The 27506-nt window shown below is 41.9% G+C and overlaps 1 protein-coding gene across 20 annotated transcripts in view; it reads right to left on the reverse strand.

Annotated features, from left to right (window-relative positions):
• The window catches only part of DST (dystonin), a 613928-nt gene that overhangs the window by 243457 nt on the left and 342965 nt on the right, over nucleotides 1-27506 (reverse strand). For all 20 annotated transcript variants that reach the window (XM_056565774.1, XM_056565763.1, XM_056565758.1 and 17 more), the window contains 12 exons: nucleotides 23200-23293; nucleotides 22877-23031; nucleotides 22257-22773; nucleotides 21446-21574; nucleotides 20745-20822; nucleotides 18781-18942; nucleotides 17771-17875; nucleotides 15681-15776; nucleotides 14383-14508; nucleotides 13626-13778; nucleotides 12594-12748; nucleotides 10582-10708 (listed from right to left, as the gene is read on the reverse strand). In XM_056565774.1, the coding sequence (XP_056421749.1) occupies nucleotides 10582-10708; nucleotides 12594-12748; nucleotides 13626-13778; nucleotides 14383-14508; nucleotides 15681-15776; nucleotides 17771-17875; nucleotides 18781-18942; nucleotides 20745-20822; nucleotides 21446-21574; nucleotides 22257-22773; nucleotides 22877-23031; nucleotides 23200-23293 (1897 nt within the window). The remainder of the gene's footprint in view (nucleotides 1-10581; nucleotides 10709-12593; nucleotides 12749-13625; nucleotides 13779-14382; nucleotides 14509-15680; nucleotides 15777-17770; nucleotides 17876-18780; nucleotides 18943-20744; nucleotides 20823-21445; nucleotides 21575-22256; nucleotides 22774-22876; nucleotides 23032-23199; nucleotides 23294-27506) is intronic.

The following is a 27506-nucleotide window of genomic DNA, read 5'->3' on the forward strand; positions in this document are numbered from 1 at the left end:
TCCTTAAGGGGTTAAAAAGCACCTGTCATCAAACCATATTTTCTAAACTAACTCAGAATATATTCCCTAACTACCCCTAACACCCCTCGTGAACTTAAAATTTTTTCCGAGCTTTAAAAAGCTCTGTATCATACCTTTCCCCTTGTTCACATTGTGTGAGCTCCCGGTAGGAGAAAGTAGGCGTTCCCCAGCAGGCGCGATATCACTGAAGCCTGTGAGAGCTGTACCTCGCCATGCCCTGCATACTTCCTGAGTTTGGTCTCCTGCAAGGCCAGGAGGAGACCAAACTAACTGTTTGGAACAGAACAGAGCCACCTAGTGGCCATTTTTAAACATTAAAAACATGTAAAGTGTGAAAATTTTAACAGCAAGTAAATAGCAAAGTGTCTAATAATTACATAAGGAACAATATATTAAAAGTTTGGTTTGGTGACAGGTACTCTTTAACCCCTTAAGGACACATGACGTTCTCATACGTCTCCATTTCCGAGTCCTTAAGGACACATGACGTATGAGAACGTCATGTGTTTTACCGGCCCCCCGCAACCATCTGGAGCGGAGCCGGTCCCCGATGCCTGCTGAAATCGTTCAGCAGGCATCGGGGCATATCGCCCAGGGGGGTCATTATGACTCCCCATGTCGGCGATGGCCGCAGATCGCTGGACAATTCAGTCCAGCGATCTGCGGCGGATTCCGGGTCAATCGGGTCTCCAGTGACCCGGTGACCCGGAATTATTGGCTGATCGGGGCCGTCAGAGACGGCCCCGAACAGCCAGAGGCAGCAGGGGTGAGGTGGCACTGGTGCCACCTCACGATCGCCCTGATTCGTCGGCCGGATTACCGGCCGACCAATCAGGGCGCCTGCTGCGGGTGTCACTCCCGCAACCCGCTCCGCCCCTCTTCCGGAGGACGTGAGCGGGTGCGGGACGTGCACCCCGGGTGCTGGGGACCCCGATCCCCGGCGCCCCTGTTGGGATCGGGGCCCCAGGAGCAGCGGCGGCGGTGGAGACGACGAGGGACTGACCTGTGCGGCTGGATCGTTGGAGGTGAGTGACAGCCTCCTGCTGTTGCTTAGCAACAGCTCCCAGCATGCAAAAGGGCATGCTGGGAGCTGTAGTTATGCAACAGCAGGAGGCAGACCACCACAACTCCCAGCATGCCCTTATGGGCATGCTGGGACTTGTAGTTTTGCAACAGCTGGAGGCACATTCTTTCTATGGAAAAGTGCACCTTCAGCTGTTGTGTAACTACAACTCCCAGCTTGCACAATCAGCTAAAGTGCATGCTGGGAGTTGTAGTGGTGCATCTGGTGGTTGCATAACTACAACTCCCAGCATGCCCGTTGGCTGTCGGTGACTGCTGAGAGTTGTAGTTTTGCAACAGCTGAAGGCACACTGAGTTAAGTAGCAAACCAGTGTGTCTCAAGCTGTTGCATAACTACAATCCCCAGCATCCCCAGCCAAAGTAGTATGCCTCCAGCTGTTGCATAACTACAACACCCAGCATGCCCTTCCGCTGTCCGTACATGCTAGGGGTTGTAGCTTTTGCAACAGCTGAAGGCACACTGGTTGCAAAACACTGAGTTTGTTACCAAACTCGGTGTTTCACAACCTGTGTGTCTCCAGCTGTTGCAAAACTACAACTCCCAGCATCCACTGATAGACCGTACATGCTGGGAGTTGTAGTTTTGCAACAGCTGTATGTCCCCCCAATGTGAACGTACAGGGTACACTCACATGGGCGGAGGATTACAGTAAGTATCCGGCTGCAAGTTTGAGCTGCGTCAAATTTTCTGCCGTAGCTCAAACTGCCAGCGAGAAACTACTGTGAACCCCCGCCCGTGCGACTGTACCCTAAAAACACTACACTACACTAACACAAAATAAAATAAAAAGTAAAAAACACTACATATACACATACCCCTACACAGCCCCCCTCCCCTCCCCAATAAAAATTAAAAACGTCTGGTACGCCACTGTTTCCAAAACGGAGCCTCCAGCTGTTGCAAAACAACTACTCCCAGTATTGCCAGATAGCCGTTGACTGTCCAGGCATGCTGGGAGTTTTACAACAGCTGGAGGCACCCTGTTTGGGAATCACTGGCGTAGAATTCCCCTATGTCCACCCCTATGCAATCCCTAATTTAGGCCTCAAATGCGAATGGCGCTCTCACTTTCGTATTTCAAGGCAACAGTTTAGGGCCACATATGGGGTATCGCCGTACTCGGGAGAAATTGGGCTTCAAATTTTGGGGGGTATTTTCTGCTATTACCCTTTTAAAAAATGTAAAATTTTTGGGAAAACAAGCATTTTAGGTAAAAAAAAAATATATTTTTTTACATATGCAAAAGTCGTGAAACACCTGTAGGGTATTAAGGTTCAAATTACCCCTTGTTACGTTCCCCGAGGGGTCTAGTTTCCAAAATGGTATGCCATGTGTTTTTTTTTTGCTGTCCTGGCACCATAGGGGCTTCCTAAATGCGGCATGCCCCCAGAGCAAAATTCGCTTTCAAAAAGCCAAATGTGACTCCTTCTCTTCTGAGACCTGTAGTGCGCCAGCAGAGCACTTTTCACACCCATATGGGGTGTTTTCTGAATCGGGAGAAATTGGGCTTCAAATTTTGGGGGGTATTTTCTGCTATAACCCTTTTTAAAATTGTAAAAATTTTGGGAAGCCAAGCATTTTAGGTAAAAAAAATATATATTTTTTTACATATGCAAAAGTCGTGAAACACCTGTAGGGTATTAAGGTTCACATTACCCCTTGTTACGTTCCCCGAGGGGTCTTGTTTCCAAAATGGTATGCCATGTGTTTTTTTTTTGCTGTTCTGGCACCATAGGGGCTTCCTAAATGCGCCATGCCCCCAGAGCAAAATTTGCTTTCAAAAAGCCAAATGTTACTCCTTCTCTTCTGAGACCTGTAGTGCGCCAGCAGAGCACTTTTCACCCCCATATGGGGTGTTTTCTGAATCGGGAGAAATTGGGCTTCAAATTTTGGGGGGTATTTTCCGCTATTACCCTTTTTAAAAATGTAAACATTTTGGGAAAACAAGCATTTTAGGTAAAAAAAATTTTTTTTTTTTTACATATGCAAAAGTCGTGAAACACCTGTAGGGCATTAAGGTTCACGTTACCCCTTGTTACGTTCCCCGAGGGGTCTAGTTTCCAAAATGGTATGCCATGTGGTTTTTTTTTGCTGTTCTGGCACCATAGGGGCTTCCTAAATGCGGCATGCCCCCAGAGCAAAATTTGCTTTCAAAAAGCCAAATGTGACTCCTTCTCTTCTGAGACCTGTAGTGCACCAGCAGAGCACTTTTCACCCCCATGCGAGGTGTTTTCTGTATCGGGAGAAATTGGGCTTCAAATTTTGGGGGGTATTTTCTGCTATTACCCTTTTTAAAAATGTAAAATTTTTGGGAAACCAAGCATTTTAGGTAAAAAAAAAATATATTTTTTTTACATATGCAAAAGTCGTGAATCACCTGTAGGATATTAAGGTTCACTTTACCCCTTGTTACGTTCCCTGAGGGGTCTAGTTTCCAAAATGGTATGCCATGTGTTTTTTTTTTGCTGTCCTGGCACCATAGGGGCTTCCTAAATGCGGCATGCCCCCCAAAAACCATTTGTCGCTCCTTCCCTTCTGAGCCCTCTACTGCGCCCGCCGAACAATTAACATAGACATATGAGGTATGTGCTTACTCGAGAGAAATTGGGTTTCAAATACAAGTAAAAATTTTCTCCTTTTTACCCCTTACAAAAATTCAAACATTGGGTCTACAAGAACATGCGAGTGTAAAAAATGAAGATTTTGAATTTTCTCCTTCACTTTGCTGCTATTCCTGTGAAACACCTAAAGGGTTAATACACTTACTGAATGTTTTATTGAATACTTTAGGGGGTGTAGTTTTTATAATGGGGTCTTTTATGGGGTATTTCTAATATGAAGACCCTTCAAATCCACTTCAAAACTGAACTGGTCCCTGAAAAATAGTGAGTTTGAAAATTTTGTGAAAAATTTCAAAATTGCTACTGAACTTTGAAGCCCTATGGTGTCTTCCAAAAGTAAAAACTCATAAATTTTATGATGCAAACATAAAGTAGACATATTGTATATGTGAACCCCAAAAAAATATATTTGGAATATCCATTTTCCTTACAAGCAGAGAGCTTCAAAGTTAGAAAAATGCAAAATTTTCATTTTTTTCATCAAATTTTGGGATTTTTCACCAAGAAAGGATGCAAGTTACCATAAAATTTTCCCACTAAGTTAAAGTAGAATATGTCACGAAAAAACTATCTCGGAATCAGAATGATAACTAAAAGCATTCCAGAGTTATTAATGTTTAAAGTGACAGTGGTCAGAATTGCAAAAAACGCTCCGGTCCTTAAGGTATAAAATGGCCTGGTCCTTAAGGGGTTAAGCAAATAGTGTAAATGTCTGATGCATTTGGCAACACACAACAGAGAGCAGTACCAAGAAGTAGTGGCAAGCTAAGTTACAAAGATCTGATATGTTATTTCATATGGGATTCTTTATATTTAGTAAGTCAAGTCCATTATGTTGTAACAATGGCACCTGTCAAGGAATGAGATAAACTAAGTAGCAAGTGAACAAACTGTTTTTGAAGATGTATCGTTAGAAGCCAGAAAAACAGCATTCTGAAAAGAGTCTAAGGGTATGTTAACACTGTGGAATCTCCGCTTGCAGAATTCCGCGAGCGGAGATTCCATCTAGTGGTCGCTATCGAAAATACTTTGGCGGTAAGACCGCGCGGCACTGCGCTGTCACCATTGATGGCTATGCAGTGCTCTCCGACTTCCGCGCAAAGAATGAACATGTTCTTTCTTTGCACAGAACAATTTCAGCAGCGGAATTGTCAGTGGGAACGCGTCTTGCGGAAGACCCTTTCCCACTGATGCTAATGTTTACTGCGCGTGGTGATGCGAATAGGTTGAGAGGCTCCTCCCCCCCGCTTCCTGCCCCCTCCATGGACCAAACACATGCTGCTGGTCCGGGACACCGCTCAGCTGCGCTGAAAGCTGGGATGTGAGTGTGCTGGATGGCGGTGGAGCAGAGGGACCTGACCTGACACAGCAGTAGCGAGCGGGGAGCAGTGGACTGTGAGCGTAGTGGCCCCCACACAAACAACAGCACACACAGGTGCCGACAACACTGTGATCTGGAGTGGAGGCTCCGAAGAGGCAGTGAGTGGGAGGAACCCGGATCTGTGTTGTGCTGAGAATGCAGGCAGAGTGAGAGTGTGACCCTGGAGCTACTGGAGGAAGACACACTGAGGAGGCTGATCCATGGCTGCTCCAGGGACCCAGCTGATATTCGGGTGAGATCCTCTCATATCTGTGTTGTTATAAGGATGAAACTGCTGCCACAATGAACAAACTGTACTAAAAGAATAGGTGTGGGGGCAAGTTTTGCTCGCTCAATAAATAATCCCCCTAGTGGCGATTATAGCTGTGGAGGTGAACGCTGCCACGTTCACCTTGTATGTTTAAAGCCTATAAAGAAGGTCCTTCTGCATAAGAAATAAGAATTTATCTATAAAAATTGGATTTGGGTGGAAAACCCTAATTGGGACAGTGTATTTTATTTTTTTCTCCTGAGTATAAACGACACCTGGTGAAACACCTGTAGCACTGCAGGAGCAGGTCTATAGTCTGCAGATAACTGAGCTTCTCCTGTGATACAACAAGCTGAAAGTGTCCATTGGAAATATTTAGTTGGTAATCTTTTCTGAATCTCCCGGTGCAGCGTATGAAATACACGTGACCCTTTCTGGGTGGGACAATATATCGACAACTGGAGGATAAGTTGGCACCCAAGCTGAATAAAACACATAGCCCAACAAAGGACGCTAAAGCAGCTGGGAAAGTGGATAAATATTTTGTCTCGCCGGGGGCAGTGCCTAGAAATCGTGGACAAAATAAAACCAATGCAGGAGATCTGGGATTAGATGGCTCTATAATGGAGAAGGAAGGGGATGTTCCCCAACCTGCCCTAGATAAAATATTAGCAGCAGTTGCAAAATGTAATACTTCCATAGATGTTCTGTCCAATCAAGTGGGGGTTATCGGTGTGGAAATCAATTTGATCAGGGAAGATCTAAAGAAAGTCAGGGAGAGGTGTACAGAGGTGGAGACGAGAGTGTCGGGTGTGGAAGATGAGGTCCATAAGTTAAAATCTGAAGTACAGAGGATGTCAGGGGAGAACAAGTTATTAAATCAAAAAGTGATAGAATTCGAAGACCGCTCCAGACGGGGGAACCTTAGAATCTTGGGTTTCCCAGAGGGAGCGGAAAGTAAAGATGTGATAACTTTTATCCAAACATGGTTGATTGTGCAGTGTGGGGAGGAAAACCTCTCTAAACACTTTAGTGTGATACGTGCGCATAGAATTCTGTTCCAACCCCCGCCAGTAGGGGGCAGACCACGTACCATAATACTTAAACTCCTGAATGATAATGACCGTGACAACATCTTGAGAATAATGAGGGGAAAAAAGGAGATAGAATACAATGTAAATAGAATTATGCTTTTCCTAGATTATGCAATTGAAACACAGAAGAAGAGATATACTTTCAGGGAAGTTAAAAAGAGACTTGCACATAATGGAATCAAGTTTGCTTTAATGTTCCCAGCCAGGCTGAAGGTTTTTTTACAACAATGAGACGTTCTTTTTCTCTAGCGCAGTAGAAGCGGTGGACTGGATGGACACACGGGGATTGAAAAATAGTGGTTAAGGTCCGGGGGGGGGGGGGGGGGACAATCACGTAAGGCTAGAGATTTGCCCAAGATGGCAGGTCACCGGGTGTGGGGGGGAGGTTTAGGGAACCCTGGGGAAGTTGTTGTTTTTTTCACCTTTTTTTTATTTTATTTTTTTTCTAAAAAAAAAAAAGGGGATTTTTTTTTCTCAAAAATTATTTTTTTTCTTTTTCCTTTTCTCTTTTCCTTTTCTCTTCCACTATGGTGTTTATTGTGTTCAACTGGACTGTAAGAGAATGACCGCGGATGACTGTTAAGGCTGTGGTATGGAATGTACGAGGACTTGGGGATAAAATTAAAAGATCAGCGGTAATGGGAGTTATTATGAAGCACGCACCAGGTATAGTCGGGTTAGTTGAGACACATTTAACGAGAGAAACAGTAATGGTTTTGAAACGTAATGTTTGGGGACATTATTACCATTCTCTTCATACAGCATATTCACGGGGGGTTTCGGTGTTAATCCGTAGAAACTTAAATTGTGAATTAATTAGAAAAAGGGTAGATGACGAGGGGAGGTTTGTTTTTTTATATGGGAGACTAGAAAATTTAAGATGTGTATTAGAATTTGTATATATACCTCTGCCTTTCTCATCCACGGTCCTTCTTAAATTATTTGATTTTTGTGTGAGTTGCGGAGAATGCCCTGTGTTTGCCATGGGGGATATGGCATCCTAGATGAGAGGTTAGATAGATGGAGGGCAAACGGGAGTAAAGGAGAGATGGGCTGCACCCCTCTGGCGATAGTATGTAATGAACTGGGACTCAGCGATATTTGGAGGATTTACAACCCTCAAAAGAAAGAATATTCATGTTGGAACAAGACCTGTCAGACTATGTCCAGAATAGATATATGTCTGGGAAATGACTCAAGTTTAAATAAGGTGATAAAAATACATTATTGGGTTAGATGTCTGTCGGACCACGCGGCTCTAGAAGTACTGATAAAAACAGAGGAAGAGGTAAGAGATGGGCTCCAGAAAATTAACCCTCACTGGTTAAATTTGATAGAGAATGCCACAATAGAAAAAAACTTGAGGGAGTTTTTTGCAAACAACTGGGGCACAGCAAGTGACCTGCTTGTCTGGGAGACCTGTAAAGCTTACCTAAGAGGGGAAATAATAAGAGCAATAAGTGGAAAAAAAAAGAGTTTAAATCAAAAGAGGAGGGCTTAATAAGTAATCTTAGGGATACAGAGAAGGAATATACACATAATTCATCAGAAGAGAGTAAGGAAAAATTAAATAAGCTACAAAATGAATTTAATGAATATATGTTGGAAAAGAGTAAAAATAAATTGATTTTTCAATCCCAGCAAAGATTTGTACGGGCAGAGAAGCCTAACAAGATTTGATGGCAATTGTCTCAAATCAACACACTAAGCAAAGAATTTCTGGGATATGGAATAAAGAAGGAGATTGGTGTATAGAAAAAAAGGAAATAAGGGAATTTAGAGAAAATTATGAGTTATTATATAGATCTGAATATAATAAGGAAAGAAAGGAAACACTAAATTATTTGGACCAAATAGACTCCTCGAAATGGAAAAACAAACCTTAGATGCTCAATTAACTAGAATAGAACTGAATAAAGTGCTAGATCAGATTAGGGGTAATACAACACCTGGAAGCGATGGACTACCCTTTGAGGTATATAGAAGGTTTGGCAGAATTTTGATCCCGGCATTACATAGAGTGATTGAGACCAGCATGGTGACCGGGAAATTACCGGACTCAATGCGGGAAGCGGTTATAATATTGATCCTGAAAGAGGGAAAAGATAAAGAGGCTATGGGGTCGTATAGACCCATATCGTTAATAAATACGGATATCAAGATTTTCGCCAAAGCATTAGCCATTAGATTACAGAGTAATATCACAGAGTTAATTCAGGAAGATCAGTGCGGGTTTATCCTGGGAAGAATGGCCTGACAAAATATATATAGAGTCCTTACAAATATAGATATGGGAAAATTACAGGGCGGGGAATCCCACTCCATTCTGTCTTTAGATGCCACTAAGGCTTTCGTCAGGGTGGAGTGGGAGTTCTTGTGGGCAGTATTAGAAAAATGTGGCTTTGGGAAAACATATATAGACATGATTCGACTGTTATACTCCAAACCTAAAGCAAGAGTGTCGAAATTATCGGAGCAATTTTCGCTCTCAAGAGGCACCAGACAGAGAGGCACCAGACAGGGATGCCCTCTCTCCTCCTTGCTGTTTGCTGTTTGGCTGTTAAGATCAGAGAGGAGAAGGAGATTGGCAGGTTTGGTGCAAGGGGGAAAGAGGACAAAATATCCTTATATGCAGACGATATCCAGCTTTTTTTGGAAAAACAGTCGGATCTGATCGGAGTGATGGAGATTATCAAGGAATATGGGAGTTTCTCAGGGTTAGAAATGAACTGGTCCAAATCAGTACTCCTGTCATTGGGGGAGAATAATATATTCATAGAGAACGAAATAAAAATATTTAAAAAAGACGAGCACTTTAAATACTTAGGTATACAAATCTCAGGTAAATTGGAAGATCATTATAAATTAAACCTAGAACCTTAATAAAGAACGCGGAAAAGAAAATGAAAATATGGAGCGACTTCAAAATTTCTAAAGCAGACAGAATGATATTAATTAAAACGATTATGTTGCCAAAAATATTATACGTATTTAGTGCTTCACCCATTTCGTGTGATTAATTTTTTTTTTTTTAAAGAATGCTGTCAATCTTCAATGCCTTGATATGGGGCCGAAGAAGGGTGAGGATTAAGATAGAATATTTATGTCTACCCAGAAGAGAAGGGAGAATGGCGTTTCCGGACGTGAAAAAGTATTTTTTAGCCGCCCAATTATACTTTATTAGGGACTGGAGGAGATCTCATATGATTGAGTATTTGATGGAACGATGTAGAGGATCATATGATGATATTTACTAGTTACTGGAGTCAGGGCAATTAGAAGAGAAAGGATGGAAAAACTGTATAACAATAGCTGCCTTGAAAAGAACGTGGAAAATGGTAAAAAGGGAGGTGGGAATAACTGGGATATTGGATATAGCCCTCATTTGGAATAATAAAAACACAGTAGAGGAAAAAGATTAGAATTTCGAACACTAGCACAATGGGGGGTAATTAAAATAGGGGATATATATAAGGAAGGGAAGATTAAAACATGGGAAGAGTTAAAAAAGGGTAGAGAAGTTGGGGTTGGGGCATGGTTTGAATATATGAGATTAAGAGGTATAGTAAAAGATACGGTAGCTAAGGGAAAGTTTAAAGTTTAAGAAAGATTAAAATTTGTATAAAATATTGTATTCTTTTTTTTCTGTAATATGTGGTGGTAATAAAAAAAAAAAAAGAAAAAAAAAATGTTCACTGCGCGTAATTCCCCTTGCGTAATTCCGCTCATGTTCCGCTGCCCCTCCCCCTTCCTTCCCTGTACCTGCTTGATTGACAGTCACTGCCAATATTACAGTGCCCAAGCCCTGTTTCCAAATCTGTGTATACCAATTGTACACAGATACAAGATCTGGAAACAGGGCTTGGCTTCCAACTGACTGTCAATCAAGCAGAGACAGGGAGGGGAATTAAAAAGATGCTTCAGCCCTCAGCCTTTCAGGGCCTTGGGAACATCCCTTAGACACTTGGCACCAGATAATAAAAGCATATTTCTGTTACTTGGGCAGAGACAGATATATAAAAGGTACCATGCATCCACCTTGTCCTAAGAGCAATCTAACAACGTCAGCAGTTAGGGATTTGAAATGCAGCTGACAGATTCCCTGTCAGAAAAGAAATAATGAAACATACCGAAGAAACCTTGCTAGCTCGGATGGCTTCAATTTCATTCATTAAGTAATGCCAAGATACCATACTCTTCATGTTGATATGGGATTCATGCCAGAGAGATAAAACACTCTGATACATTTGTTCAACCCTGAAAAAAAAAACATTGCAAAGTTATGTCCCTTTAAAAATCTTGGGGTTACTAATACAACTTTTTCAGAAATTACATTATTGGTAACATATAATAAACAGTATCAATATATACACATTCATAATTTAAGTACCGTATTTCAGAATTGCCAGGCATTGCTTTTGTGGTGACTAATAGAAATGTCCAGTTAAAGTATATAACCAATTACACAAACATTTGTGATACAGAAACCTGAAATAGATGGAAACTAAAGAAGCTACGCTTTATTACAACAATATATCTTACTTTATTCCTTTAAAGGGTATGCATAACTTTTTAAAATGTTTTTTTTCTCTAATTCTCCCTAAGTGCTCCATACCTCCTAAATTGACACCGATTTAAAAGATAACAAGCCGGCTGTTTGAAGCTGCCACTAGAGGGAGATCAGATACTACTTTACATTATTACACTTCAACTGTATGTATTAAAGGAGAAGTCTCATAGTTAAAAACATACCGTATATACTCGAGTATTAGCGATTCCGAATATAAGCAGAGGCCCCTAATTTCACCCCAAAAACCTAGGAAAAGTTATTGACTCGACTATAAGCCTAGGGTGGGAAATACATCATCCCCCCATGTCATCATTCCCCCCTGTTATCATCCAGACCCCCATCATTAACACCCCCGTCATTATCACCCTCATCATCATCACCCTGTCATTATCACCCTGTCATTATCACCCCGTCATCATCACCCTGTCATTTTCACCCTGTCATTACCACCCCGTCATCATCACCCCCCTCGTCAACAATCCCCCTCGTCATCATCCCCCTCGTCATCATCCCCCTCATCATCATCATCCAGACCCCCCTTTTGTTTTCTACTCATTATCCGGTGGGGAGAGTTAATCGGGCCTCCCGGGCTGTCCATCTTCACCGGGAGGCCTTCTTCTCCGCTCTGGGCCGGCCACAGACTAGTGATGTTTCGTTGACGATGACGTTCAGGGATGTCCGTGCGCAGCAGACGTCCGTTACATCCCTGCGCATGAACTTCCCTGCGCGGTGGCGTCAATGCAGCGTCACTAGTTCGGGGCCGGCCCGGAGCAGAGAAAAGGGCCTCCTAGTGAAGATGGACAGCCCGGTACAACTAACCCTCCCCACCGGACGTTCCCTGCAGCATAGATGGCCGAAGATGGATGGCCCGGACCATCCCCTCACAGCTAGGTTTTTGTTCACTCAAGTATAAGCTGAAGGGGGCGTTTTCAGCACAAAAAATCATGCTGAAAAACTCGGCTTATACTCGAGTATATACGGTATCCCCTATCCATAGGAGGTCCGACCGCTGGGACCCCCCGCGATCTATTATACGGGGCTCAGCTCTCCCTGGGAGCAGCGCGCCACGACCCTTGCGTCTCTATGGGAGAGCCGTTTGGCTATCTCTGGCTCTCCCATGGAGGTATATGGAGGGGACGTGGCGGCCCTCACTTTGGGCGGGGGTCATAATGAGCTGCTCCAGGGGGATGTGGCCCGTACAGTAGATCGCTGGGGGTTCCAGTGGTCGGACCTTCTGCTGATAGGGGATACGTTTTTCACTATGACATATTAAAGTGTTCTGACCACAAATTAAAATGTTCAGCTATTTTATGGATAGGAAATAAATATATAACCGCTAGAAGTCTGACTGCTTGTACCACCACTGATCATGAGCATCTAAGTACTCATTTTTATGGTGCGGAGGTCAAGTATGCTTTCTATAAGTTAGAGCTTATAGAGTTGCTGTAGAGAACCCCAGTAAAACTCTCAGCTATCTTGATAAGTCTAATGGAGTTTAATTAATACACAGCATGCATGCTCAAGTGCCTTTTCAGTCATATGAGGGACTCAAACCCTAATAGTAGATTGTACCTGTTTGCAGAGTCAACAGCTTCTTTGTTTGGTGGTGGCACTGTAAAGCACACAGATGGAACCATGGCTTCATTGCCGGTAGGACTGATCACCTTCCATTTTGCGCGGTGTGAATTGCTCGCCAGCACGCATTCATCATCTTTGTAAATTGTGATCTAAATGGAAAGATGGAAAAATAACTCCTCATTGTTTTGTTTGCTTATAGATGAAAGATCAGTTGTCTTTGTCAACAAAATTAAATAGTGCAGAAACTGCATCAAATCTGAATGATATATGTGGCTGTATTCTTTCAAAGGCTTCCATAATGTGTTTAATACAATGATTTTAAACTAACATCAGTATTCTATTACATAAATCACTGTGTGTTTATGCAATCGATCAATGATTCTGTAATTAGAACGATTTTGTTGAGATGCAAAATTAACTAATAGTGTGCACTATGATGACGGTATGCATTACTAGAGTGTAAAGCCACATAAAGAAAAACTCAATAATAGCACAAACTGGTTAGATATATGCTGCCTGACAGCCCTAAGTAACAGGCTGCATTTTGTAGGTAAAATGTCCTACATCACTGTTCTCCCCCAATGGATCTGATCACTTCATGGCTTTCTCTCTGACCTGTGACCCTGAGCACACACTTTCCCATAATCCCTCTTGCTTGTATACACAGTATAGAATAACGAGCAACATATGGTTGAACTGAGCATGCTTGACCATCTCAATGCATGTTCTAAGACGGTCATAACCAAGGGCAACATGGCAAAACAAATATGGCAGTATTAGTAAGTATATATCTCACTCTCTCTCTCTCACTTTTACAAAATGCATCAGATTAGACCTAGTTATCTTTAACTTTCGTACACAGACGTTTGTGCAGGTGAAGCTGCTCTCAGTTTCCCTTTAAAAACCCTATAAAGGGATCATTAAACATTAGGTGTGAACAAGAATTAAAGTGTGTTCTTCTGAGAAGACATTTTTTGAACATGCTTAGGGTTGGGGTATATGTTAGTGTGTGCACCAGATACTAACCTCAATCTGTCTGTAATCACACATAGCTCGAATTGGGACAGATGATTTTAGTGGATTGTCTGGGTTCCTTGGTTTTAATTGAACTATTGCCTTTGATCTTCCAACAAGGCTGGCAATAGTACTTTTGTACTGTAAAAGCTGTTCTTTTTCTTCCTGAATGATAAAAAAAAAGAATCTTATTCAATATGGGAAATCACTTCTCATACCATTATATATATATATATATATATATATATATATATATATATATATATATAAGCAAAGTGAATGTTCAAACAAAATTAAAGGGGCATTCCCATCTCAAAAATCCTAGTAGTGCATGTCAAAATAAACATGTTTGCAAATAGTTATATTTACCTTTCTTACATCATTTCCAAGATATAGGATTTTTCAGTCTCCCATGTTGAATGCTAGTTGTCTAGTTTACAGACCAAATCTATGCAGTAATAAGGCTGGTGACATCATTCTCTCTCTCTGCACAAAGCAGGAAACTGCTAGTAGGCTGAGAGATTGCCGGAGCCATGGCTGGTCACTTTATCTGTGTGTTTGCATTACTAGTGACAGCTGTCTCAGCCCTGTATATATCTGAGACACCGTCTTAAAAATGTGTAGTGCAATATCTTTTCATTTCTAGGGAGATTATATAACTTCAATTGATCAGCAGACATCACATTGAGAAAGCCAAAACTCACTTTACAACATATATATATACATGTATAAAAAATCTTAAAGGCAAACAGGCTTTTGCAGTCATTACCATGGATTCTTGCACTAAGTCTTCCAGTTTATGTACGCTGGTGGATTTATCACAGCTGTACTTCCTCAGTATGGAATCTTTTAAGGTCTTCAGATAATCTGTGGCATCTTTGGCATCACTGAAATACTACAATAATATAAACAAAACAAGTCAAATATACTTCATAACTGGAAATCTGGAATAGTGATTGGGGATAAGCAATCTTTCACTAGACAAGCCCTTTAAGGCCTCGTTAATACAGATGTATTTGAGATTTGTATTGGGCCAAAATACCCACTCCAATGTATGAGGCCTTATTGTAAAAATGTATGCATAAGCAGTGTGAGGGATTTTTCTAAGTGTACAGGGGCCATACGAATCAAGAGCTTTAAAGGGGTACTCCACCCCTAGACATCTTATCCCCTATCCAAAGGATAGGGGATAAGATGTCTGATCGCGGGGGTCCCAACGCTGGGGAACCCCGCAATATAGCATGTGGCACCCACCTCGGGAACGAAAGTTTGTGACGTCACGACTCCGCCCCTGTGTGACGTCACGCCCCGTCCCCTCAATGCAAGTCTATGGGAGGGGGCGTGATGGCCGTCACGCCTCCTCCCATAGACTTGCATTGAGGGGACGGGGCGTGACATCACACGGGGGTGGAGTCATGACGTCACGAACTTCCATTCCCATATTCGGGACCCAGACCCTCCAGCGCTTCCAGACCAGAAACAGGTGGGTGCCGCATGCTATATTGCGGGGGTCTCCAGCGGCGGGACCCCTGCGATCAGACATCTTATGTTTAGGGGTGGAGTACCCCTTTTACTAATAAATGGAGCATAATGCATACAGAAAACAGGAGCAAAATCACTTTGACAGTAAGGCCAGTTGCATACAAAAGTAGGGTAAAATGATTAATACGGATCCAAAAATACCATCAATATTTCAATAGTATTGCATCTGAATTTTACAGTACAGTAAATAGGGATGGGCTGCATTCTACACAGGAAAATAAATTACTCTTTGAAAAAAAGACAAAATAAGTGAAAATACAGTGACATATGCATGAAATAGGGATCAACTATGGATGCAAACATATTGTATCTGACCATATGAATAGTTCTATAGATTAAAGTATGCCTCAGTCACCCAACCAATCAGTGGCCTGATCTCATCTTACCTATATACAGGTGTTATCTAACATTAAAATTCTGCCTGTGGTAACAGTAAGGAGCCTGCTAAAACGTTTCCTTCTCAGAAAGTTTCTGTTTAACAATTATCATCAGTCCAAAAATATGTAACTGAAATGAATGAGATACCTCAAAGTAGGTTGTGTTTTGTCGTATATGTTGCTCTACACAGCTGCAGAGCTGCAAAATCCAGTTCCACTGTGTCTGTGTAGCTGCTTTGTAGGCCTAGAGGAAGAAATAGAAGCTAGTTAATAGTAATACCGTATATACTCGAGTATAAGCCGACCCGAGTATAAGCCGAGACCCCTAATTTCAACCCAAAATCCCAGGAAAAGTTATTGACTCGAGTATAAGCCTAGGGTGGGAAATACCTCATCCCCCCCTGTCATCATCCAGACCCGTCATTAACATCCTCATCATCCCCTTGTCATCATCCCACACATCCCCCCTTCATCATCCCCTTGTCATCATCCCACACATCCCCTTATCATCCCACACATCCCCCCTTCATCATCCCCTTGTCATCATCCCACACATCCCCCCTTCATCATCCCCTTGTCATCATCCCACACATCCCCTTATCCCACACATCCCCCCTTCATCATCCCCTTGTCATCATCCCACACATCCCCTTATCCCACACATCCCCCCTTCATCATCCCCTTGTCATCATCCCACACATCCCCTTGTCATCATCCCACACATCCCCTTATCATCCCACACATCCCCCCTTCATCATCCCCTTGTCATCATCCCACACATCCCCTTATCATCCCACACATCCCCCCTTCATCATCCCCTTGTAATCATCCCACACCCCCCCCCCCCTTCATCATCCCCACCCCCCTTCATCATCCCCACACCCCCCCCCCCCCTTCATCATCCTCTTCTCATCATTCGCCCTCAGTGGTCTTCAACCTGCGGACCTCCAGAGGTTTCAAAACTACAACTCCCAGCAAACCCGGGCAGCCATCGGCTGTCCGGGCTTGCTGGGAGTTGTAGTTTTGAAACCTCCGGAGGTCCGCAGGTTGAAGACCACTGCGGCCTTCAACATGCGGACCTCCAGAGGTTTCAAAACTACAACTCCCAGCAAGCCCGGGCAGCCATCGGCTGTCCGGGCTTGCTGGGAGTTGTAGTTTTGAAACCTCCGGAGGTCCGCAGGTTGAAGACCACTGCGGCCTTCAACATCATCCAGCCCCCTCTCACCCCCTTTAGTTCTGAGTACTCACCTCCGCTCGGCGCTGGTCCGGTCCTGCAGGGCTGTCCGGTGAGGAGGTGGTCCGGTGAGGAGGTGGTCCGGGCTGCTATCTTCACCGGGGGCGCCTCTTCTCCGCGCTTCCGGCCCGGAATAGAGCCGTTGCCTAGACAACGACGCATCTGCGTCGTTGTCAAGGCAACGTGACTATTCTGAGGCCGGGCCCGAAGCGCTTAGAAGAGGCCTCCCCGGTGAAGATAGCAGCCCGGACCACCTCCTCACCGGACCACCTCCTCACCGGACAGCCCTGCAGGACCGGACCAGCGCCGAGCGGAGGTGAGTACTCAGAACTAAAGGGGGTGAGAGGGGCTGGATGATGTTGAAGGCCGCAGTGGTCTTCAACCTGCGGACCTCCGGAGGTTTCAAAACTACAACTCCCAGCAAGCCCGGACAGCCGATGGCTGCCCTGGCTTGCTGGGAGTTGTAGTTTTGAAACCTCTGGAGGTCCGCATGTTGAAGACCACTGCGGGTGGGGGAGTTCACTCGAGTATAAGCCGAGGGGGGTGTTTTCAGCACGAAAAATCGTGCTGAAAAACTCGGCTTATACTCGAGTATATACGGTAGCTAGTTAATATAAGATAAAAAAAAGACTCATGCAACAGATCGGAAGTTATGTTTTGTCTTATTACACTGAATAAAAAACGTGATTCGTTTGTGTCATATTGACACAACTATCTTTCATTCTTCGATTATATGAACATGAGAGTATTTAATTAATTTTAACAAAAAAAAAATGAATTGTAAAAATACTTTACAAAAACTTTTTTGTTTGACATGAAGACTATAGGCCAAAGCCTGGTTAATGTCTGATGGATGGCATCCGTCATGGAACAAATGCATATTTTTCACGTTTGTGTAAGAACTAGTGCCATACATCTTAGGATATGTCAGGATAAGAGACAAGTTATGATAGGACATCCCTGTATAGAAAATAAATAAAAGCCTCAAACTTCACCGCACTCACCTCAATAGTGGATCTTGCTGGATGATTCTGGAGCAGCAGCTGTTCTGCGGTATCTTGCACTGATTTAATGACTTCTTCTTTGTGGTCAAGTTCTCTCATTAAATCCTGTAGAAAGAGAGTTCAGAGATTGGCTCGGACTTACTATTGTAAACCCAACCTGCTTTGTCGGGTTGTGCCACAAAATGTGTTGCATTGTGAAAAAAATTGTGTCTGTGCCAGAATTTGCGCCAAGAATTCAAAAACCTGACCAACTCTCCATTTTTCTTAGAAAACCTGAAAAAGGGGTGTGGTCGACAAACAGGAGGCTTATTTCCGACATTTTAAAAAAATCCGAAAATATTTACTACAGAAAATATGGTGGATTTGAGCTCCGGAAAACCACAACATAGGGAAAAGTACAAAATGTAAGGAAACATTAGTAAATACCATAGAAAAATAACTCAGGAAACAAAACCCACAAAGAAAACTCCACTCCACTTAAATCAGGACCAATATTACAAATATGGGACAATATGCCTTAGCTGGATGCTTTAGAATAATACACATGTTATCCTGTTTTGGCTTGCTTTCATTCTGTACAGTTGCTTCTATATGTGTACACAGACTAAGCATCCAGTTTGTTTACACTGGGTCCTGGGTAACCTTGTAATACTAAAAAGGGGCTTGTGTTATATATTAGTAGACTATTTCTGTTCTACATAGCTACTTGTAAAACAAGGGCTCATTAAAGGGCTACTCCACTGCCCCAGCATTGGGTGCAGGCTGCGGGGGTAGTGACATCACGCCACACCCCTCAATTGGAGTACCCCTTTAAAGGAATATTCCCCTATCGAGAGAATAGCGCATAGCAATTTGATTGGTGGGAGTTTCAGCAGCCAGACTCCCACCAATAACTTGCTATCTCTTATCCAAATAACATGTGATGTTAGGAATACCCCTTTAAACAGAGCAACGTAAATATATACCAAAATGAACCAATGCTGGAGTTTTGCTTGAGGTGAACCACTTACAGCATGATAGTCCTTTTTAACTGTTATGTTTTGGTTTCTATCACTCCAGTCATATGCTACTTCCTCCTCTTCTTTTTCATTCAGCCATATTAGCTCCCTTGTGGCTCTGGTGACAAAGCTGTAAAGGGAGTCTAGGTGCTTCTGGCGGTTTCTCGATATACTCTAATAAAAACAAATGTAAAAAATAAAATGAAACAAAGAAATAAATAACAATATATCGCCAACTGCCCAAATATCTGTTTATTAACCTACATGGCCTCATGTTGCCTATGTTCATATTATAGTGAATGAAGTGCATTCTCATTATACTGTCATTGGAGTACCAGCAGTAGATATCTGATTCATGTACACTACTGGTGGCAAACTGGCTATGGAGGACTTGTCAGCTCCCCTTGTCTGCGTTAGTAACTACATGTATTCCCCATGATATAACAGTTTTGGAGCATCTTCAAATCGAGAACTTCGATTTGTATGGGTCCTCCAGAAAATATATGAATAAACTGGGTGTTAACATTTTTCTTAACTAATTAATAGGGTATGTTGCTATGCCGACAGAACTGACTGGACACTATTACACTATGTAAAAAAATACCTCAACAACAAGTGAAATGGTAGCACCCAGTGGTCAATTTATTTATACATTTTTAGGAATAAGAAAAGTACTACGGTATATACTCGAGTATAAGCCGACCCGAATATAAGCCGAGGCCCCTAATTTCACCCCAAAAACCCAGGAAAAGTTATTGACTCGAATATAAGCCTAGGGTGGGAAATACATCATCCCCCCTGTCATCATCCAGACCCCTGTCATTAACACCCCTGTCATCATCACTCTATCATCATCCAGACCCCCGTCATCATCACCCTGTCATCATCCAGACCCCCATCATCATCACCCTGTCATCATCTCTCCCCCCCTTCATCATCACCGCCTGTCAATCCCTTCAATCAGTGGGCTTCAATCTGCAGACCTCCAGATGTTGCAAAGCTACAACTCCCAGCATGTTGGGAGTTGTAGTTTTGAAACATCTGGAGGTCCGCAGGTTGAAGACCACTGCGGCTTTCGTGTGTCACTAGTCCGGGGCCGGGCCCGGAGTGGAGAAGAGGGCCTCCTGGTGAAGATGGACAGCCTGGAAAGACTAACCCTCCCCACCGGACGGTCCCTGCAGCATAGATGGCCCGGACCAGCTCACTCTTCCTTCCCACCGAGGGGAGGTGAGTAGAAAACTAAAGTGGGGGTCTGGATGATGACGAAGGTCCGCAGTGGTCTTCAACCTGCGGACCTCCAGATGTTTCAAAACTACAACTCCTAGCATGCCCAGACAGCCGATGGCTGTCCGGGCATGCTGGGAGTTGTAGTTTTGCAACATCTGGAGGTCCGCAGGTTGAAGACCACTGAAAGGGATTGACAGGCGTTCACTCGAGTATAAACCGAGGGGGGCGTTTTCAGCACAAAAAATAGTGCTGAAAAACTCGGCTTATACTCGAATATATACGGTACTTCACAGAGTAAAAAATATATAAATACTACCTCACAATTCTAAAAAAAAAAGACGATCCAAATGAGTAATTTTAGGAGTTTACTGAAGCATATGTGTCAGGCGAACTACAGGTTCTCTTTAAGTTAGAGACTATATTGTGCAAAATGTAGATATCAATAAAGCTAGATAAAAAAAAAAAAAGCTTTGCTAATATTGCATATAATCATGAAGCAGTAATTTTTTTTGCTGACAGTTTACCGTAGTCAGAAAGTAATGCTTATGCCAGAAAGAAGATGGAAATAAGAAATCTCCCCACTATTCCCCGAACAGGACATTCTGAGGCATATGCAGTAGTGAAGGTCACCAGTGCCGTACTAATACACTGCTCATAGGAGCTAGTTATAGTATCATTTGTGACAGAGGACGTCGCTTATCGCTATCGGGTTACTGTGATTGATCATAAACATTTAGCAATCGCCTTACCAGTAACTTTGAATAGGAGCCCTCTACTTTGCTGAGAAGATCAGCATAAGAACCCTTTGAAGGACCTGCCATCTGCAGCTGAAATAAAATAGGAACAGTATTTAACAATGGATGTACAAACAACACTGTGTGTTTTTAATCTTTGTATATGTTTTATTTCTTTAACCTCTGTACTGGGAAAAATATATCTCTGATTACAAAGACGTGTATATAGTGTCCAAATATACTACAATAGTGATGTGTCAGAACAGATTTAGTTGTGTCATTTTATCTGCACATTAAAAAACCCAGTTGAATTATTATCTGAGAACAGCAGAGCTATAACCAGTTTCAGGTAACATTATAAGTAATGTATACAACTATGTGCAGTCTTATAACCGGAGGCATAATATGCTTACAATGTAATTAGATTTCACAATGTGCTAGTGTTAGACCTGGAAAATGTAAGCAAGCACAGACATAACATAAGCTGCAGGGAGGGGAAGATTAAATGTTCTGTTGTTCTGTTTATCATATTGTTTCTGACATGGAAAGATCTGACATAGCAAGAATTTAAAGGAGAACTTTTTCTTGCTGAACAAATATATATATATATGTGTGTGTGTGTGCGCGCGCGAGCAGTTGTGAAAACAAAAATCAGACAAAACTAAGTGCTGCAGCTAGTGTGTAGTTGTACAGTGCAGACGTTACTATACCAATACCTCGCTCATTTTTGCCTCTTTAAGACTGATTTCAAATTCTTCAACAATCGCATGGAAATTTTTGTGATTCTGTAAATGGAGTTCAATGCTGGACAATTCTGAACCCCACTCTGCTCGGTCCATTTGTAGCTGTCGGAGAACATAGGTTTGGCATTACAGAAATGAAGACACCTTCATATGTTGATCAGTCTTACAATCTCCAATAAAATGTTATGCGCTGATCAATAAAAGAGTTTTTTCAAAATGACAAAGAATAGGTGATAAATGCGTGATCAGTGAGGGCTAATGGCTGAGACCCTCTACAATCACAAGAATGGGGTCCAAAGTTCCCCTCTTCGAATGGAGCGACTGTCAAATATGCACACTGCCACTCTATTCAAACTCTATAGGAGTGCCAGTACATACTTCAGCTATATTTGGCAGTCCCATAGTGTCAATGGAGCATAGTCATCTGTTGCTCCATTCAAACCGGGGCACTCAAAACAATAATTCTTGTGACCAAAAGAGATTCCAGGGGATCAGGCACATGATAAGTGATAACTTTTCATCTTGAGATAACCCTGTTAAGCATTACCACAGCCAACCTTATGATGTAACTATTCCAACCACCATCTTTCACAGCAACATTTGTAATATTTGATCTTGCTGCTCCGTAATGAGAGTAACATATTCAACAACAAATCGCAATAATAAAATGCAGCTGAAGGTGGAAAATTCTATACACTACACTGACAATACAGCAGGTTAAAACGCCCATTAGTCCCTCGCAGGTAGGTATACAAGTATATTTGTCTATCCATGGATACACTACCTGCATTTCGTCCACCCAGCTGGAGAGGTCTTGAACAAATTTTATATTCATTTCTTCCTCGGGCAAATTTTGATCAGCAAAGGATGATTTCATTAATGGTTTCTTGACTTGCATGAGCTTGAGTGACTGTAATGCATTTGAGTTCATTCCATTTCCATAGTTTTGGATTAAACCTGGGTTAAAGTTTGGCGCAAATGATGGTGTCATAGGAGTCAAATGTGAATTAAAGCCATGAGAGATATTGGTTGTAAGACCAGGAGCAAGATTAGGTGGGAGACCAGGAGACATGCTGCCAGACATACTTGGAGCCAGGCCGGTTGGTGACATTGGTGTCATATTGTGGGACATTGCAGAGTTCATTACAGGGTTCAAGCCTTGTGAAAATCCTGAGTTTAAGCTTTGTGATATTCCTGATATCATAAGTTGTGTCTGATCAGACGCAATCATCCGTCCAGTGCTGTAAATTGAAGAGTATTCATTTCTCAGCGTGAAAAGTTCATCCCGCAAAGAAGCAACCCTGCAGGGAGAGAACAATAATCACTACAGTGTATGAAAAATATTACTATTACCTGATTTATGTAGATAAGAGAGAGAATTGTTACTAAAATAACCAGTATTACCTCTGTACTAACTGGTCTGCCTGATAATACTTTCCCTCCACAAGTGCCTGGACATCCGCCAGCTGTTGTCTCAGTAGATTTTCGCATTCAATTAGGTAACCCGCAATCTCAGATTCATTTTGAAACTGGATTCCAGATTCCATCCGCTTAGTGTCCTACAGTAGGAAAAACAGAGCTTACACATTTGTATTCCAAGCAATTTATATCACATTTTTCAACGATAAGTGTAAAAAATGTAAAAAAAAATTATAAATGTAAAAAATACTAAAAGACAGTAAACTGTCAGTCAAGATGTTCTGCAGGAAAGTGTCAGCACTACTTACAACTTGGAGAGCACTCCGAGCTAGTATCAGCTTATCTTCACATCCGAGACTATCTCTCTGCACTCGGATTGCAATTTGTTGCAGCATCTCTTGTCTAAAAGTAAGTAAATAATGGACAAATAGTCAAGACAAACATGAGGAAAACTAATTTCTCATAAGTATAAAGATGTTCAAGCAAGCAAAACATTTTGTGTGTGTGTATTTAAATAAATAAGTAGAAGATAGATAGATATATAAAAACGATATACTGTGTACTATTTATCTATCTATCAATATATAAAGTTTCCAAAAAAGCAGCACAACTGGCAATCCAAATCCAAGTAGTAGTAAGGTGCACGCAGTCACAGGAGACTTGGTTAAGGACTCCAACTTCAACATAAAAATTGAAAAAAAAAACGCAGCACACAAAGTGTCTTTAGTGCAAAAAAAGTTGATTTGTTTATTCCATCATCAGCAAGTTTGCTGATGATGGAATAAACAAATGAACTTTTTGTGCACTAAAGACACTTTCTGTGTTGCGTTTTTTTCAATTTTGATATCAATATATATATATATATATATATATATATATATATACAGTATGTATGTATATATATATATATATATATATACATACTGTATCTATCTATATATAAATATATATATACTGTATAAATTATATATATATATATATATATATATATATATATACACTGTATCATTTATATATATATATATATATACATATATATATATATATATATATATATATATATATATATCAGGTTAAATAAGTGTATAATAACACATACCTTGTGCCGCCCGACTGTTCTCCACCAAAACTTATGTATGAATTAATCATGGTAGGACCACAGTGAACTGACAGTAAGTTCTCATTTGAGCCAACACTAGTACGACTGCTCCCTGTGAGTATAGAGTCACTACTGTAGTAGCCATAACAGGTGCTGTTCATTTTTATACTACTGACCCTCAGTCACCCCTCCAAACTGACAGTATGATAAAAGATAAGAGTAAAAAAACCTCCAGAATGTACAGCTTCCAGGAACTAAAATATATCCCTACTGGCTAAGAGTACCACTAGCGTCCTTTCTTAAATAGGCTCTAACATGTAGATTCAAAACCCAGCAAATAATGTTCACATTGCTCTTCAAAGGATTTTGCCTGCAGCCACATATACCAGTTCGAGTTTGCCTTTCCTCCCTAGCTTTAACACTGAGCAAGTTTGGGCTTATCGGCTTCATTTGGGCGTCTGTGGGAAATGGATATGCCAAATATTTCAATTATTCTCAATCAGACAGTCCCGAGTCTCTGTGTTGATACACCAGCAATGTTTACATCCCAGAACAGCCATGACCAGGAAACAATTAACATGCACAACAAGCGCACAGTTTGGCAAAGTAATTGTTGCAGCACGCCAGACAGAGTTAAAGGTTGCAAGCTATGAAGTTAAAGTCATTCATCACATGATGCTTTATATAAAGGAATTCAAATCCATGTGGGATGCTCTTTGTACTAAAAAGAGCTTTATGGTTAAAAAGATGAAAACATGTGCAAAAAGACTCTTACTCTCGCCTTGCTGCAGTATCATACACATATGCTGAATGGACAGCCCATGTTTTACACACACCCTCTTACCTCTATGACATGTCATCTACATTGATCAAGATGTAACTTATACCTCAAGTAAATAATAGGAATTATGGGGGAGATTTATCAAAACCTGTCCAAAGAAAAGTTACCCATATTGCCCATAGCAACCAATCAGATCGCTTCTTTCAGTTTTTTAGAGGCCTTGTTAAACATGAAAGCAGCGATCTGATTGGTTGCTATGGGCAACTCAGGTTTTGATAACTCTCCCCCTATATCTTTAAATAAATTGCAAACTTGTTTGCCTCTTAAAGGGTTACTCCGCCCCTAGACATCTTATCCCCTTTCCAAGAATAGGGGAAAAGATGTCTGATTGCAGGGGACGCGCTGCTGGGGTCCCCCGCGATCTCTCCTGCAGCCCCCCAAATCATAAGCTCTCCGGAGCTAAGTTTGCTCCGTGGCTGATGACAAGGGCTGGCGGTTCGTGACGTCATGGCTCCGCTCCTTATCATGTCATTCCACGCCCCGTAATGCAAGTCTATGGGAGGGGGCGTGGTAATAGTCACGAACTGCCGGTTCCTGTATCGTGAGTCATCAGCCACGGAGCAAACCTAGCTCCGGAGAGCTGATGACTTGGGGGGCTGCAGGAGAGATTGCGGGGGTCCCCAGCAGTGGGACCCCTTCAATCAGACATCTTATCCCCTATCCTTGGATTGGGGATACGATGTCTAGGGGCAGAGTACCCCTTTAAGGGTTTATTCACATGTAACAAATCCGCTGCGGATTTGACACTGTAAAATACGTTGCTGATGTAAGTGCCATTGAAATCAATGGTTTCTCATCTCTGTGGAGTATTTCAATAGTCTGGTATTTTACTAGCATTTTTCTTGCGTTTATGTGATTTTGCTGCACTGTTATTTTAATAAAGTTTATTAACAATCTTTAGCCAGAGTAGAACATATGCAGGTACCTGGAAATCCACGAGTTCAAAACGCAGAAAACTCGCAGAAGGTCTGATGAGAGTTTTTAGCTAGTTACATGGGTCAAATTTGCAGCGGATGCGGTACATGTGAATAGACCCTAAAGACACAGCCCTTTAAAGGGGACCTGTCACATTGTAAAAGCAGTTTGACCTACCAGCAGCATGTTAAATACAGGGAAGTGGAATTCCTATCAACTGACGCCCGGGATATGCGGATGCCAGGCAGATAAATTTCGCTGACATTTAGCCCTGCTTCGGGCTAGTAGAGCCGATGCTCCAGCCAGACAAGCCGGCAGCGCTCAGGGTGTATGGAGCGGACTCCTGACACACTCAAGCCTGCTCCATACCCGTTGACCCTTAGTTGATTTCAGTAGCTGGGGTCCACCGTTAATAGCCCGGCATGCAAAGTTGACAGCGGCGTCTAAAGGGACCATTAACCAGTCCCTGGTGGTCCAGTGGGGTAGATCGCAAGACCCAATACCCCCCCTAAGCATGATCGCGAAGGGGCGATTCACTGTGGAGGTAGCCAGAGGGCTTACCTCTCCTTCCCTGGCTGCCGTGCATCTGTATTTGAGCCTGTTTGGAGCACGCTCAATCAAATGAGCACTGATCACACAGATCAATGGAGTTCCGTAGAACTGCATTAATCTGTATGAGGAAACTAATGATTCCTCCTAAAAGTCCCCTAAGGGACTACTAAAGTGTAAAAAAATATACAAATTAAAAAGTTTAATGAAAGTTCAAAAACACCCAATTACACCATTAACACAATTAACCCATTCCATATTTCCATATTAAAAATTCACATTACCCCCCCCCCCTATAAAAAAAACATGTAAACATAATTAAAATAAACATATTTGGTATTGGCGTATGTGTCCCAACTATTAAAATATAACATTATATATCCTGTACGGTCAATGGCGTTAACATAAAAAAAAAATACCAAACCAAAGAACTGCGTTTTTTTTAAACATCATATCCAGAAAAAATAAAGTAAAAAGCAATCAAAAAGGCTGATCAATACCAAAATGATGCAGATACAAACAGCAGATTATGGCACAAAAAAACTATCCCTCATACAGCCCAGTATGCGGAAAAATTAAAATGTTATAGGGGTCAGAAAAAAACATGAAGGAAACTAAACAAATTTGGTATTGTTGTAATCAGGGCAACCTAAAGTATCAAAATACCATGTAAGTCAGACCAATAGGTGAATGGCGTAAAAAATAAAAAACCCAAAATAGCAATTTCCCCTCAAAAATAATTTTTTCTTTGTTTCGGAGTATACAGTATGTAATAGAAAAATAAAAGGTGTCCTTTCAAAGTACAATTGGTCCCACAAAAATAAGCCCCCATATGGGTCTGTAGATGGGAAAATAGAGGAGTTATGGCAATTAAAGGGCGAGGAGGAAAAAACAAAAGTGCAAAAACTAAATAAACTAATAAAGACCTTTTTTTGCAGACTATTTTGGTTAAAATTATTTTGTGTACCAGGATAAGTGGATCGTCATGATGGACAAGTAGATTTTGCTCCGTTTTAGTCCCTTGGACAAGTCAATTTTTATTACATTTCCCCACCCCTGTAAATATAAGGAGAAGCTGAGCATATTGATTAACTTGTAACTTGACTGAAATTTCTGTTCTTTTTTGGGTTTAGTAGTCCAATGGGAGGTTCTAATCGGTATACATTATCATATATGGAAGGCTGTAAATAACTATAGGACTGCCCACTGGA

The sequence above is a fragment of the Hyla sarda genome, chromosome 3 (assembly GCF_029499605.1).
Source record: "Hyla sarda isolate aHylSar1 chromosome 3, aHylSar1.hap1, whole genome shotgun sequence".
Taxonomy (NCBI): domain Eukaryota; kingdom Metazoa; phylum Chordata; class Amphibia; order Anura; family Hylidae; genus Hyla; species Hyla sarda.